Here is a 15670-nt window from a genome sequence, read left to right on the forward strand (position 1 = left end):
TGATCTTATTATTTAAGCATTGTGTGTGTATATAAGAATGTAATGCCAATCGAGGTATAGCTTAATATCAATTTCCCTCTACTGTTAATATAAATACCCTTATTATATCAAATTGTATCTCAGGAGCAGTGGTGAAGATTGGGAAAAGTTGATTAGGGATCATATTCAGAAATGGGTTGACAGAGAATTTCTACTTTGCAATGAACAGCATGGGTTTATTAAGGGAAGGTCATGTTTTAGCAACTTGCTCACATTCTATAATAATGTTATCACTGAGTTATACAAAGGGAATGGATACACCATGATACTTTTGCATAAATTGAAGAATATGGGATTGGATTATAAACTATTGGCATGGATAAGAGGATGGCTGACTGACAGATATAAAAAAAAAAAAAGAAGTGGTATATGGGAGGGGGGAGAGGACTGACAGATATAAAAAAAAAGAAGAAGTGGTATATGGGAGGGGAGAGAGGACTTGCAAACTAAACCCTGTTGTAAATTTGTAAGATTCAAAGTAAGCAAAGGTATGCCTCAAGGATCAGTCCTTGGTCTGCTGTTATTCAATCTGTACATTAATGACATTGGGAAGGATTTGACATGTGACATATAGTCATTTGCTGATGATGCAAAGATAGATAGGGTAATCAAGAGTGCTGCTGATATCCGGTACTTGCAGAATGATTTGAATAGACTGGAATTGTGAGCATGTGAAAATGGCTGTCCTTTGAATGTTAATAAATGGCATGCACTTTGGTGTGATTAGATATCCAATATCATATTATATTGGTGGGATCATGCTTAAAGAAACTGATGAGGCTAGGGATCTTGAAGTTTCAGTAGACAGGAAGTTGAAGTTCAAAGGTCACACAGTAAAAGTTTATCTTTAAGTGTTAAGATTTTTCATTTAACAATACAGTCATACCCCGAAGTTACGCAGTAGGTTAGACCAACAAAAAGCGCGTAAGTCGAATTCGCGTACCTCGGGTATAATTTTGCATACAAACATGCAAAATATTAGTTAATTGGGACCAAAGGTTTACAAAAACATCTATTTTTTTAAGACAATCATAATTGTAGTTTTTCGTACATAAAAAAAAAAAAAATTACTTCGATGTCAATGGTTTCACAAAATCTAATAGATTCGTCTGACAGCATAATGTCTTTTTCTTGTCACGCAAAATTTCTTCATAGCAAGCTAATGATTTTTTTATTCCTTACCTTGTGGCTACAATTCGTTCCTCGTTAGAATCTATGTTCTCCAAAATCTGTAAACCTTTCTTTTATGATTGTTCTTACTGTGGATTCCTGTAGATCAAACTTCTTTGCTAGCTCACAAATTTTCATTCCGCCTTCAAAATCCTTAATAATGTTAATTTTTTTTTTCCAAAGTCAATGTTTTTCTTTTGTTGCTAGCTGTAGAAGAATCGGACTTGCTTCCTTTGGACAACATTATTATTCTTTATGTGATAAAATTTTTATCAAGAACATAACATTATACAATCGCAAGGTTTGTAGACTATAAAAATCGCATATGAATGGAGACCACGCAAAACACGTCAGTGCTTGTTCACAGCATGTGCGACACTGGCGAATGTGGCCAGCGCCAGAAAGATATGACTAGTGGTGAGGCATGAAGTGGGACAGGAATACGTACATATATGAAACCACGTAACTCCGAATTTGTGTAAGTCGGGGTATGACTGTATTTCCAAGTAATAATTACTCCAGACAACCAAAATATCTTTATCTAAGTTTTTATGTCATCTTTACCATTTCTGATTCCTTTTACAGTATTCTTTCCTTAATCTGCAAGCTTTATTAAAAACCTCGTTTTAAAACCATCATATTTATTTTCTGATTTTAAGTGGAACCTGTGGCATAGTAATTAAATAATAAAGTAACACGTAAAAACCACAGTGAAATCTTTAATTAGTAAAAAGACAGATATTTCATACTAAAATTAATAGTACATCTTCAGTGTCTGTAACAGTAATAGGAATGGAATACAGGCAAATGTTTGGTGGATCACCTATTAAAATACAATTGTTACCACGTGCTAGGAAATAATAGAAATGACAAATTTAATCTATTAAGATAAATGGTTTTTTACATAAGATAAAAGTCTCCCAGATCTTTGAGAGAGACATGAAGTCATTTCTATTTAAATTCGGTCAGTGTAAGATAGTTTCACAACTTTCTTTGAATAAGCATTCATATTTGAATCTGCATCTATGAAGGAGAACTGCTTTATCCCACTGGACACTATGAGTAGAGTCAATACTGTGCTGCACCAGACCAGACTTCAGAGGTTTGTTATAATCAATATAATATTGATGTTCTTTTATTCTTTTTTCCAAAGAACGACCAGTTTGTCCAAAATAAGAGACATCGCATTTGCAAGGTATTTGGTAAATACCAGCCAAAGATAGAGAAGACAATTTATCCTTTGTAGAAGGTAATAAAGAAGAAATTTTGTTGATAGGAATATTTGTTGGAATCAGTTGATACTTTTTCAGAATTCTACCTATAGGTTCTGAGATTCCTGGAATGTACAGAATAGGAACTCTATTCCGTACATGTACAGGAGAAAGAGAATAGGTGATACGACACAGCCTTGAGTCATACAAAAGGCTTGGGTCTAGGCCATACAAAGCATCCTGAACACCAAAAAATTCATTGTATGATAAGTGTCATTTATGTTGCCAAAGGATGATGGTTGCACAAGCCTTTGGCAACATAAATGACATAACATATCTCCATTGCAGTTGTCATTTATTCAAGTACAAGAACAAAGGAAGGCTCATACACAATTGAGATGTGTGCAATTTAGATTTTTTTCTGAAATAATTTTTTTTTTCAGTGCTTATATCAACATAGCATGTTTTTCTCCATGGTATAATGTTTGATATGAAAGTAGGACATTAACAATATCAATGATTTACAATGATTTGCGAGTAATCATGGATCCTAAAGATTCTTCAGTGAATGAGATGAAATACTAATAATTAAAGTTACTTTTAACTGCTGTGAAAGTACAAAGAGTTTCTTTGTACTTTCAGATCAGATGCTGTACACAAAACAAAACATGCTATTCTGATATAAGCAGCATTCCAGAACTGTATTTCAAAAATCTAAATTGTACACATCTCAGTAGCATGCAGGCCTTCCCTGATCAAACTTTCTGTATCTGTATTCATGCTCTACACCAGTTTGAGATAATCAGCCAAGTATTTTCATCTATTCTTCCTTCAACATGACCAACAGTCCATGCACTGCTGTTGGATGCATGACCAAAGCCTAATCTTCCAGTTACTCCCAAAAAATGTTCCACTGAGTTAGCTAAAGGCTTTGTGTATGGCAGTCATATTTTTCCACGTCACATTCCCCAAACCAGCCAACAGTAACTGCAGTATGACATGATGCATCATCATATATTACATGACCACATGACTAACAGATATTACAGAACCTTGATGTGAATACAGCTATGAGATTTGGTGCTATATCAGTTTGCATATTATAAGGATATGCTAAGGAATTAACAGTGCCCTTGACAAGACTGCTGACGTCTAAAGTCTCAGCTCTGGGTGGGTTCCAAGGGAGTGGAAAGAGGAGAAAATAGTTCATAAAGGAGACACCAGGACTGAGGTAGCAAATTATCAATTGATCAGCATCTCAGGAGTAATGATCAAGGTTATAAAAGTCAGTTAAGGGCAAGATTCAGGAAAGGATGGATAGGAATGAGATATATATAATGAGGGCAAGCATGGTTTCATACAGGGATGGGTATGCCTCAGTAATCTACTCTCTTTTTCTGTAATAAAGTGAATTGCTGAGTTAGAGAAAGGGAATGGCAATACAATAATGCTGCTGAACTTTGCAAAGGCATTTGACAGGAGGGGGGGATATGAAGCTGGTAATGTGAATAAGAAGGTGGATGATAAATAAGCATCAGAAAATAGTTTATAGAGGAGCACTGGGAGATGGTGTGCCACAGGTCATTTGTTATATCATTAATGTACACATTTAATTTATACATTAATGATATAGGAAATGATCTGAAAAATATATTCAGTTGTTTGCTGATAATGCAAACCAGGTGGAGCACCAGTGAATAATAAAGATGATGTAGAAATCTTGTAAGGTAATTTAAATAGAATGACAGTATGCACAGAGGAGAATGGCCATCAGTTTAATGTTGCAGAATTAAACTGAAGCAGCCTGAAATCTTTTCATCTGAGATGAAAAGATTTCAGGCTGCATACTACGTTGATGGAACTAGGCTGAGAAAATGATGACGCTAGGGATTTGAGAGTGTCGATGGACTAACATTTCAAGTTCAGATGGCTTATTGCAAAAAGGGCTAAGAAAGCTCATAGGGTTATCTAGTTATTGAAGACCATACTGATAAGCAGAGATAAGGAGGTTATTATACCTCTATAAGGACTTGATATAGTTCCACCTGGACTACTGTGCACAGATCTAGTAACCTGAGTTTCTTGGAATGAGGAAGAGGATATAGGTAGTAGTGAGCCTATGGAATGCTCCTTATGATGACAGATTAAAGATTTAGGTTACAGAAATCATAAAATTGAGACAGGGAATTTTTCAACACTTAATGGGAAAACTTAAGGGAGGGGGGTGGTCATACTTGGAAATTATGCAAGAATGTAGTTAACAAGGGTATAAATGACTTTTTTTTTCTTTTCTATTTTTTTTTTTTTGCCTGCAGAGTGGTGAATGAATGGAAAGGATTGCCAGTCGGTTGTACATGTTTTGTCAGTGAATGAGTTAAGAGCAAAGCATGACAAGTACTATGTAAATCCTGGTTAGTGCCTAATGAAATGTTATGTTTAATGCCTTTCTCGATAAATCTGTGGACTGCAGAGATGCCTGCTGTGCAGTAATAGTAATAATAATACATAGGTTTGTTCCATAAAACTGCCACAACATTCAGGATGTGTTGCATATCCAATGGTGCTCATCTTTCCAGGCAGCACTAAAACCAAGGTGCTGAACCTCGTCATTGTCTGAACAATTTAGGTATAGGCTTTTATGTCTTGTTCCTGCTCTGAAGACAAGGTTGATCTTTCCATCTTAATCTTGGACATCTAAGATCTCTTCTTCCTGTAGGTTTATATTCTAGTGCTAATTTAGGAATAATATTTGTAATTCATTATTTCTATGTGTTGTAGTCAATTATGCTGGTATTCTTCTATTTCTTGTATGATGGTTTTTGTATCAAATTGTTCTCTTATTTCTGTGTTTTTCTTTTTATCTAACCTAAGAGTCCCAGGAGAGGTCTTAGAAACTTCATCTATGCTACTTCCAATCTCTGTCTGTTTCATTGTTCTAAAATCCAAGTTCACTTCCAAATTTGAAAGATGGTTTAGAGGTCATATTATGTAATCTTAATAGAGTTTCTTTGGTCCATTGTTTTCCAAAATTTCTTTTAATTATGCCATTCATTCTATTGTAAATTTGTAGTCTTGCTTCCAATAGTGAATCGGTACTGAATTGCGAGGCTATATTTCCTAAGTATTGGGTTGGCAAATAAGTTCGTTCGGTTTTTCAGAGTGGAATGAAACACATTTTATTTAATCTATATAATAAGTACTAGTCAGTTATATATTAACCCTCTTTATAAATGACCTCTTGCCATTTGTCCACCAACTTCATTATACCACGTTCATAAAACTCCTGAGGTTTACTAGCGAAAAACTGATCCAAGTGTCTTTTGACAGCTTCCTCATTAGCAAACGTTTTCCTGTTCATAGAATTCTGCAATGATCGGAATAAGTGATAATCGGAAGGTGCCAGGTCCGGTGAATATGGAGGCTGCAACAAAATATCCCAGCCACTACTTAACAATTTACTCCTGGTTATTAACGATGTGTGGGGTCTGGCGTTGTCGTGGTGAAAGACAACACCTTTCTGATTTGCCAATTCAGGACGTTTTGTGCTAATTGCACAGGCCAGTCGCATTAACTGTGAGCAATAGACAGTTGAATCAATTGTTCTGCCTGACAGTAACACCTCATAGTGGACAACACCTTTATAATTCCAATACACAGAGAACATGATCTTCTTTGGGTGCAATCCCACTTTCGAGGTTGTTTGTGGCAGCTCACTCTTGTGCCCCCCCCCATGATCTTTTACGTACCACGTTATAGTACATGACCAATTTTTCATCTCCCGTAATCATCCGCTTCAAAAATGGGTCGTTTTCTTGGCGACGTCACAGAGAATCACAGATAGATATGCAAGCAGTCATAGTGCCTCAGTCAATTCATGCGGCACCCACACATTGAGTTTTGAAACATATTCCAGTTTGTGAGAATGGTTTTCAATGCTTGTATGGGATATGTTCAGTACTGCAGCAATCTTCTGCACTGTTTGTAATGGATTTTTGTCGATGATATCCTTCACAATACTTTGAATCAACCTCGGTCGGGGCGACCGGCAAAGTGCATCACTGACGTTGAAATCTCCAGAACGGAATTTGGCAAACCGCTTTTGGCATACACATTCTGTTAAGGCACCATCCCCATATACGCTGCATATTTTTTTATGGGCCTCCGCAGCTCGTTTACCTTTTTTCAAATAAAAAAGCAAAATGTGCCGGTAATGTACATTATTTCCTTCCATTTCTAAAAATATGTCACACACACGAAACTGACATAGGCCGAATGAAAATTCACTGAAAGGTTATGTAAAATGACGCCTTTCAACTGCGCAATAGGGTTGCACAAAAGTGCAACAATAGCGACAGACAAAGCGGTGTAAACTTGTACTAACGCATAAACCAAACAAACTTATTTGCCAACCCAATATTTGAATTCAGACATACAAAAATATATTGAGAAAATCTGGAGAAAAGAGCAAAGCTAATAATAATGGCAAATACCTGTTGGATTTCTGCTCAGAACATGGACTGGTTATTACTAACACAATGTTCGAACATAAAAATGTGCATAAATTCACATGGAGAGAAGAGGTAAGGAATAAGAAAAGTCTCATTGACTATGTTATTGTTGATAATGATGTTTTCTCCCTGGTGCAAGACATCAGAGTGTATAGAGGATTTGAAATTGGAAGTGATCACCATTTAGTCTTGAACAGGATAAAATTGAATTTTATATTGAAAAGAATAACATGTAAGAAAGTTTCAAAGTGAATAAAAGTTGAGCAGCTCTCAGATGTGAACTGAAAACTAAAATGCACAAACATGATTGAAGAACAAATGAAAGAGTTTGAGAACAGGAACCAAACCTTGGAGATTCAGTGGCAAGCCCTCAAGAAAACACTGATTGATTCAGCCAGAGAAAAGCAGAACTCCATGGTGGACACAGGAAGTTAAAGACTCAGTAAAAGAAAAGAAGAAAGCATATCAAAAGTTCCTGGCAAATAAGTCAGCTTGTGCTCTGAGAGAATACAGAGACAAATGTAAGAAAGCTAAATATCGAGTAAAAACTAGCTAAACAAAAGTCATGGGAGGACTTTGGTAAGAACATAGAAATTAAATATCAAGAAGGTGGCAAGATATTCTGGAGGGTGTTGAAGAAGCTCAGAAATGGAAGAAAGAGTGCTTTAAAAGGAATTAGAGATGATAAAGGTGACATGAAAACAGGAGAAAAAGATATCCTTGAAGTATGGAATAATTACTTCGAAAAATTGCTAAATGAAACAAGCAGTGATGATAGCATAGTGGTAAAAAAACATTGACCAGGCATGCAGTCAGGAATACATATCCATACTTGAAGTAGAAACAAAAAAAGCCATCAAAAGCCTGAAATGTGGAAAGCAGCAGAAGTAGATGATATTCGACTAGAAATGCTCAAGTATTGAGGTATAAAAGTCTTACAGTGGCTGCATGGCATAGTTCAGAAGGCCCGGACAGAGGGAAGAATTCAAGATGATTGGAGTAGAGCTCTCATAGTACCCATATATAAAAAAGGGAAATAAAACTGAATATGAGAATTACAGAGGTATTTCTCTACTGAGTGTTCCTGGTAAGATATATGTAAATATACTTGAGAAATTCATATTTCCAAATTTAGGGACATAAAACAAGTGTTGAAATGATTATTTTACTCATTATTAATAAAATAACACTTGATGTTTCGACCCCTGTATTGAGGTCATCATCAGAAGGATACATATGTATAGAAAACCAAGCTACATGCTCTTGCACTCTATAAGGTATATTAAATCTATGCTGTTAATGAATCTTTTCCATAGCCTGACCTCTAGTGATAAAAAAAAAAAAAATAAATAAAAAACTACAATAAACTCTACAATAAAAACTACAATAAACAAATCCAGAAGAATCTTACTAAGATTCTTCTGGACTTGTACAGTTCAAGTTGCTATTGAATATTAAGGGAAAAAAAAAAGATTAATTAATAGCATAGATTTAATTTACCTCATATTATTATTATTATTATAAAAACCTCCATGGAGTCGAAGACTCATCATGGGAGGTCCACTGTTATACACACAATTTATCATACTGTGCCTTAAATATATTCACTGTCTCTGCACTCACCACACTCTCGGGCAATGCATTCCAATCATTCACCACTCTCCATGCAAAAAACTTGCTCCTCACTCCCTAGCTCACACCCTCCTTATACAGCTTCCAGGGATGACCTCTTGTTCTCTTGCTATCCTCACTCATTCTGTGCAAAACCTTCCAGACATTAATCTGGTAATAACCTCTTAATAGCTTATATGTCTCAATCATATCCCCCCCTCCTCTTCCTCCTATCCACCAATTTCAGCAAATTGCATTTTGTCAATCTGTCTTCATACTCTACATTCCAGAGACCAGAAACACCTTAGTCAATCACCTCTGAGCTTTTTCTAATGCATTTTCATCTTTTTGAAAAAAAAGGTGACCAGATCTATGCACAGTAATCCATATGTGGCCTGATCAAAGCCTTATACAAAGGAACCATAACATACATACTTCTACAAGTCAATGACCTCCGCATCATTCCCGTTATCCACTGTGTTGTCTTCACTAGTTTAGTAACATGTCCCCGAAATTTTAGGTCCTTGTCTACAATCACACCCAGATCTCTCATCTCCTCTACCTCTTTCAAGATATTTCCACCGATTGTGTACTTTACATCCCATCTCAGCTTCCCAAATTTCAAAACCTTACACTTTGAAAGATTGAATTGTCATCCCCCACTCATTTACTCATTCAGCCAGTGTATTCAAGTCCTCTTGCAAAGCTATGGCATCCACACTTCTCCTGTTAGCTCTCCCCAACTTTGCATCATCAGCAAACAACAACTGCATATTATAGATTGCAAGAGCATGCAGCTTGGTTTCCTATACACATGTATCCTTCTGATGATGAACTCAATACAGGGGTCAAAACGCCAAGTGTGTTATTTTATTAATAATTATGTAAAATAATCATTTCAGCACGTGTGTCCCTAAATTCGGAAATATGAATGCTGATCACTGTGTAACCTTAAAAGAAAAATACTTGAGAAATGGCTGAGAAGGATTGTGGAAGAGAAGCTTGGTGAAGAACAAGCTTGATTCAGGCCAAATAGAGGCTGTCAGGATCATGTTTTCACTATACGACAGTTAGCTGAGAAATCACGGGAATATAACAAACATATGTATTTAAGTTTTGTAGAATCTGGAAAAGACATATGACAAGGAGCCAAAAGAGAAGCTATTTGAAACGCTACAGTTATATGGTGTCAATGGGGCATTATATCAAGCAATACTTAGTCTTTATTTGAGTTGTAAGTCAGCAGTTAGAATTGAAGGAAGTATAGGAAGGTGGTTTAATGTTAAATCTGGTGTGAGACAAGGATGTACATTATCCCCTCTGTTATTCATTATCTATATGGATCACATTATGAAGAAAAGTGGTATTAAACATGATATCAAAATTGGAGATGTTAATGCTCTTTGCTTTATGTGGATGATGTTATACTTCTAAATAAATCTGCTACACTTCTGCAAAGATTCCCTGACTAAAGTGAATAACTGTTGTAATAGATATGGTATGAAGGTCAGCATTAAAAGACAAAGAGAATGAAAATAGGCAGAAACATTGAAAATATCAACTGCATTGTGAATGAGAACCTATAGAACAAGTGAAACATTTCAACTACTTAGGCATGATTTTTAGTGAAGATGGCAAATTAAATATGGAATTAGACAACAGAATCAACAAAGCTGGTATGGTAGGAAGTCAAATGAATAAATTCATATGGAATAAGAGAAATTAGTTGGAACACTAAATTAGCTGTATACAAGACAGCATTCAAGCCAATTTTAACTTAGGGATCTGAGAGTTGGGTCAGAAGTAAAACACTTGACCACAGATATGAGAGTCCTGAGAAAGATTAGGGGCATGAACAGATAGCATCAATGGCAATATCATATTAAAAATGAGGACATTAGGAGGGAACTTGACATTGTCAGCATCCAAGAATGCATTAGCAGAGCTAATCTCAGGTGGTATGGTCACTTAAACAGAATGGGAGAGGAAAGATTAGCAAAACAAGTGTTCTCTGTCAGGTTAGTAAGAAAAAGACCCAGAGAAAGACCAAGATATAGGTGGATTGAAACAGTAAAAAGTTCCTTAGAAGATAGAAATATAAGATCTGATAATGTTTGAGTCTTGACAGGTAACAGACTGATTTGGAGGAAAATTGTAGATAGGAAGTTAGTAATGATGTAACGTTTCATGTAGTACTATCATATCCTGTACACCTCTTGAGGGTATATATCAGGAATGTGATGATGATGATGAAGTATTTGAATTCATAACTTATTATATTATTTTATTGTTAAGCATAATTTTGACTCTTTGAATGGTGTTTCTACACAATGTCATAGCTTTTGTTTTTGTTTCAGAGATTTTCATTTTAAATCTTTTTGCTATTTCATTTAAATAGTTAATTGCAATTTGGAGTTTATCTCCTGAATTTGAAATTAGTACTTGATCATCTGCATAAAGTATTGTATTTAACTATATTTTATTTGTTAGTTTAATTCCATCTTAGCAGTTATTTTCCATTCTTTTAGGATTATGTTCATATATATATATGTTGAGTAGAATCGGGGATAAGCCACAACCTTGTGTCACTCCTTTATTTATAGTTATAGGTTCTGATAATGTTCCATCTGCAAATTTGATGTAAACATTCCTTGGTTGTGATTTTATTGCTTTAATTAATTGAAGAGGTATTTTATCATCTTGTAATATTTTCTAGAGTAGATTTCTGTTCAAGTTATAATAAATTTAGTTTAATCCTTTATCCAAGTGTGAGCAAACAAAGTTTGCACCTGAAAGTATCTTCAGGACTGGGGTAAGGTGGTACAACACCTTACCCCAGTCCTGAAGATAGGAGAGATAGGAGTGATGTTAGCTTGCTCCACCTTTGCAACGAGTTTCCCAGTGTTGTACCACCTTACCCCAGTCCAGAAGATACTTTCAGGCGCAAACTTTGTTTGCTCACACTTAGATAAAGGATTAAACTAAATTTATTATAGTCTAACCAAGTGAAAAATAAACTTTCAACTTCTGTTCAAGTTATCATGAGCTTTTTCATAGTCAACAAAGAGAAGGAAAGTAGGCAGGTTAAATTCTTTTCTTTTTTCTATGACATTGTGAAAGAGGCATCTATGCATCCTCTTCTAAACTTCTCCCTGTTCTTCTAAATAATTTTCTGTGTATTTCATTAGTCTGTTCTTTAAGATATTTACATATAATTTATATGCTGTTTGCATATCTAATGGTGCTCATCTTTCCAGGCAGCACTGAAACTAAGGTGATGAACCTATAAATGGTAAACAGGTACAGATCATTACATCAAAAACTTCACAGATGGGTTCATGCACCAGGCATAGAGCATTCGTAAACCATTGTTGCACTTCCTATTCTGATTAGAAAAGGATGTTAGTGATTCAGCTCTCCATAGTCACTCTCCAGTGACTAGTCATGATGTTTTATACACCAGTACATTGTTAATGTTTGGCCTATGTGTTGCTGCCTTTTGTAGAAAGCACAAGCACAATGTTTTTAGTATTCCATTACTAACTCGAATTGCAGATTCTTTGAACTACTTGTTTTCACACTGGACTGATGGGACTGTACTTTTCAAGGCATCCTTCAGTCTCATGGTGTGGGTTCTATGAGCATTCTGTATGTTGCTTGGTTGTGATTTTATCAACATCATGAATGGAGGACAAGTCACTTGATATGGCATCCTATGATAAAATTTCTTTCAGTCTGTAAATTTCCTACATGCCATTTACAGTATACAAAGTAGACAGTCAACATACAGTCGATTCTAGGGGTATATTTAAGAGCCTCGGTAGCACAACTGGAAGAACGACGGTACATTGCACCCTTCGATTGGAAAAGGCCTAAGTTCTATTCTTGTTGTGATTGGAAGAATTTTTATATGGACTTTTACAATAGAAGGTGGTGTTAGCCGATCTCATACGGAGGTAGTAGGGTTTTTTTCTCCTGGAAATTCTGGTTTTTCATCCCACATAAAGACAAATTGGCCCTTCAGAACACACACAATTTACAGACAAAAAATACTAGTTGTGGTGGTGGGCAGTAGAGGTTCGGTGTGGTGGTGGGGATGGAGAGTTGTACAGTAGGTGTCCTCCTGCAATGAGTCTTCAGACTCTGGAGGTGTCACGAATAATAATAATAATAATATTTGTTTCCCTTGCAGAGCAGTATTAGTCAGATGTACCAACAAGAATATACATATCATTGTTTTATTCCAAATCACATGAAGTCACAGTAATTTTACCATAATGCATTCAGCATTATAGGCTCACTATAGCAGACTGATACATGGAAAAATAATCATTCCTATCTAGGAGTCTGTTGACAAGTAGGAATTTCCTTGCTCTTATGGTCTCTCAATATTACGGATCTATGCAGGTATATTAGAAATGCATCAAGATAACATTCGATTCAAGTCTGATAAATAAATCATGTTATTTCTACCAGATGCAATATTCAAAGTAAATCTATGTTATTACAACAAATGACATTTAATGCAAAAATTATATAAAGAAAGATTTAAAAATTTTGTCAATGATATTAGATTGATAGATAGTGACCACAAATCTATGCCTTAACTTGCTTCACCTACACTTGCATAATATGCGAATGAACCACATAACACATAATTCCCAACAAAATATGCAGGACATCCAAACCTGAATACTATTTTTGGACAAGACCTTATACAGCAATAATACTGGTAACCACAATGAGACTTCTAATATTGAGGGAAGTTGGTGAAGATTAGCAAGTTAATAATGTTAATAAGAATTCTACTTATTAACAAGGTTATATTCTGTATATCTTGTTTCACACCAAGACTCCAGATCAGTACAGAAATAAGGTCAATAGAGCTTCGGTCCAATCCAACAGGCTGAGGCCTAAGCCAATCTCATTGAATTTTGGGTGGTTCAAATGAAATAGATTTATACCACTCCAGAACATTCTTGCACCACTAATATAAATACATAGATGTAAGACCATTCATAACATAATCCCTAAGGATTGTTAGGTGCTTTTGTGAAATACATAGAAATAAATTAATTTATTAGTCAATATAATATAGCAAATTTCAGCATATTTTGCATTTTAGAGGAGCAACATGAAAAATTTTCAGAAAGATAGCGTCTAAATGAATTTACTAGTTTTCATTCTTTGAATTAACATGTTTTATATGCATGAAAACTCAACCTATACAAATTCTTATACAGATTTTTCCCACCAATGCAGGAATAACCCCAAGGTTCTGTTCTTTCACCCACTCTCTTCCTCTCGGACTTCCAATCCTATCCATAACTCTACCGATGATCGTACACTCTATTCTTCCTTTTCATTCGACAAACCTTGTAGTGCTCAAGTATTATAATCCTCAAGATCTACCACATGACCAGTGACCTGAACTCAGATTTCCTAGCTATATCCCAATGGGGCAAAGACAACCTTGTAAACTTCAAGGCAATCAAAACTCAGTTCTGTCTCATCTCTCATAAGAAAGAGCTTGCATTCCTCCCTCTTACCTTCAGCAATACCAAGATATCCAAATATGATCAGATTTCTCTTCTTGGAATGACCTACACCTCCGATCTTTCCTGGCACAACCACATTTCAACTATAGCTTCTGCAGCTGCCAAAAAACTTGGTGTACTTTTTCATGCAAGACACCACTTCACACCCTGCCATCTCTATAAAAAGCCCAAATTTGCCCAGCCATGGAATATTGCTACCATATTTGTGGGTAGTGAACCAATCAGGGCAATTTTCTAATTAATGATCCCTCTCTTACATACCCACTCCAATCCCTCTCTCACAATGTTTAGTACTTTGCTGAATTGGCCACTATTATTCCTCCACTCTCCTCTATAATCATTAAAACAAGCTGCTAATCAACACCCTTTTACAGTCCATCTTGAAACTCACCAAATCAACTTCACTGCCTTCTCTTTCATTCCATCTACTTCTGTCCTTTAGAAGTCTCTCCCACTCTGCCTTCCCCAAAGATTACAACTATCAGCTGTTCAAGCAAAATGTGAACAGATTCCTCCTTTCTTCTGTTTCTCTTGTCCATACATGGCATTAATGTGCTATAGTCTCATGGCCTTTTGTGTGTGGATCAGATATTAAAAAAAAATTCAATTTGAGCAATTTTCCTCTTTCTTCAAGGTACATCCAACATCAGTACTAGCTTTCCAAACAATTAGTTATGATTAAAATTAGAAAACCAGACTTTTGTTATATATGCAGTACATGCTAAAATATCTCTTTTTTGTATTTTTTTCCCTCCCATTTCAAAAAATATTTATCGGAAAAGTTGGAATCAAGTTATAGCATACATCTTACCAATGTGCTTCAACACAAAGTTTGTGTTCTTTTTGTCCACAGACAAACTACTTTACCATGAAAGCAAAACATGACTAAGGGCAGATGTTGCCAACAGAACTATTTTATATTATCAACAGACTAAATTGTGGAAGAGGAATTTAGTATATAGTACTAACATAAAGTAAACTGAAATTTGTAAGCACAAAATTATAATCAAGATTAAAACAGATCTCGACAGACATTCACTTAAATACATTGTATGTATATCCAATATTCCATCAACAATGGAAAGGAGAAATTTTAATGAGGTTAACTCTAAATAAACAGCATTATCACACATATAATTACATGTAAAAAGTAATTCTTGGTTTATATCGTTCATAAAGTAACCTGAATTTTTTTTTTTTTTTTTTTTAGGAGCTCTCAATTTCTTACAAATAAGCTTATAATTTTAATTCAAAATAAATACACTGATTATATTAGCATTCTCTTTTTTACCTTAACATGACTTTGAGCCCCAAGGTTATATACTTCAGTAGGCTGAATCTGGCTGATAAGCTTCACAAGGCATGCACTGTCTGTGAGATCACCATAATGTAATTTCATAACTACAAAAGCAAAATTAAATAATGTGATGAATATATTTCGATTATTCTTTAAAAATTCTTTTATGCGTAATGAATGTTATTTAGTTAATTCCTAATGTTTAACTTTAACATACAAAAAAAATTATTATGGGGAATTATATGGGGAATCACTATGGCATCCAAAGACTCATTG

At 35.2% G+C, this 15670-nt stretch overlaps 1 protein-coding gene across 1 annotated transcript in view; it reads right to left on the reverse strand.

The window, feature by feature from the left end:
• The window catches only part of Gmd (GDP-mannose 4,6 dehydratase), a 133501-nt gene that overhangs the window by 103756 nt on the left and 14075 nt on the right, over positions 1-15670 (reverse strand). Inside the window, exon 3 of the mRNA XM_090397715.1 lies at positions 15389-15498. Coding sequence (XP_090253841.1) covers positions 15389-15498 — 110 coding nt within the window. The remainder of the gene's footprint in view (positions 1-15388; positions 15499-15670) is intronic.

Source organism: Typopeltis vanoorti, chromosome 9 (assembly GCF_054136105.1).
Source record: "Typopeltis vanoorti isolate ZY-2024b chromosome 9, IOZ_Tvanoo_1.0, whole genome shotgun sequence".
Classification (NCBI taxonomy): domain Eukaryota; kingdom Metazoa; phylum Arthropoda; class Arachnida; order Uropygi; family Thelyphonidae; genus Typopeltis; species Typopeltis vanoorti.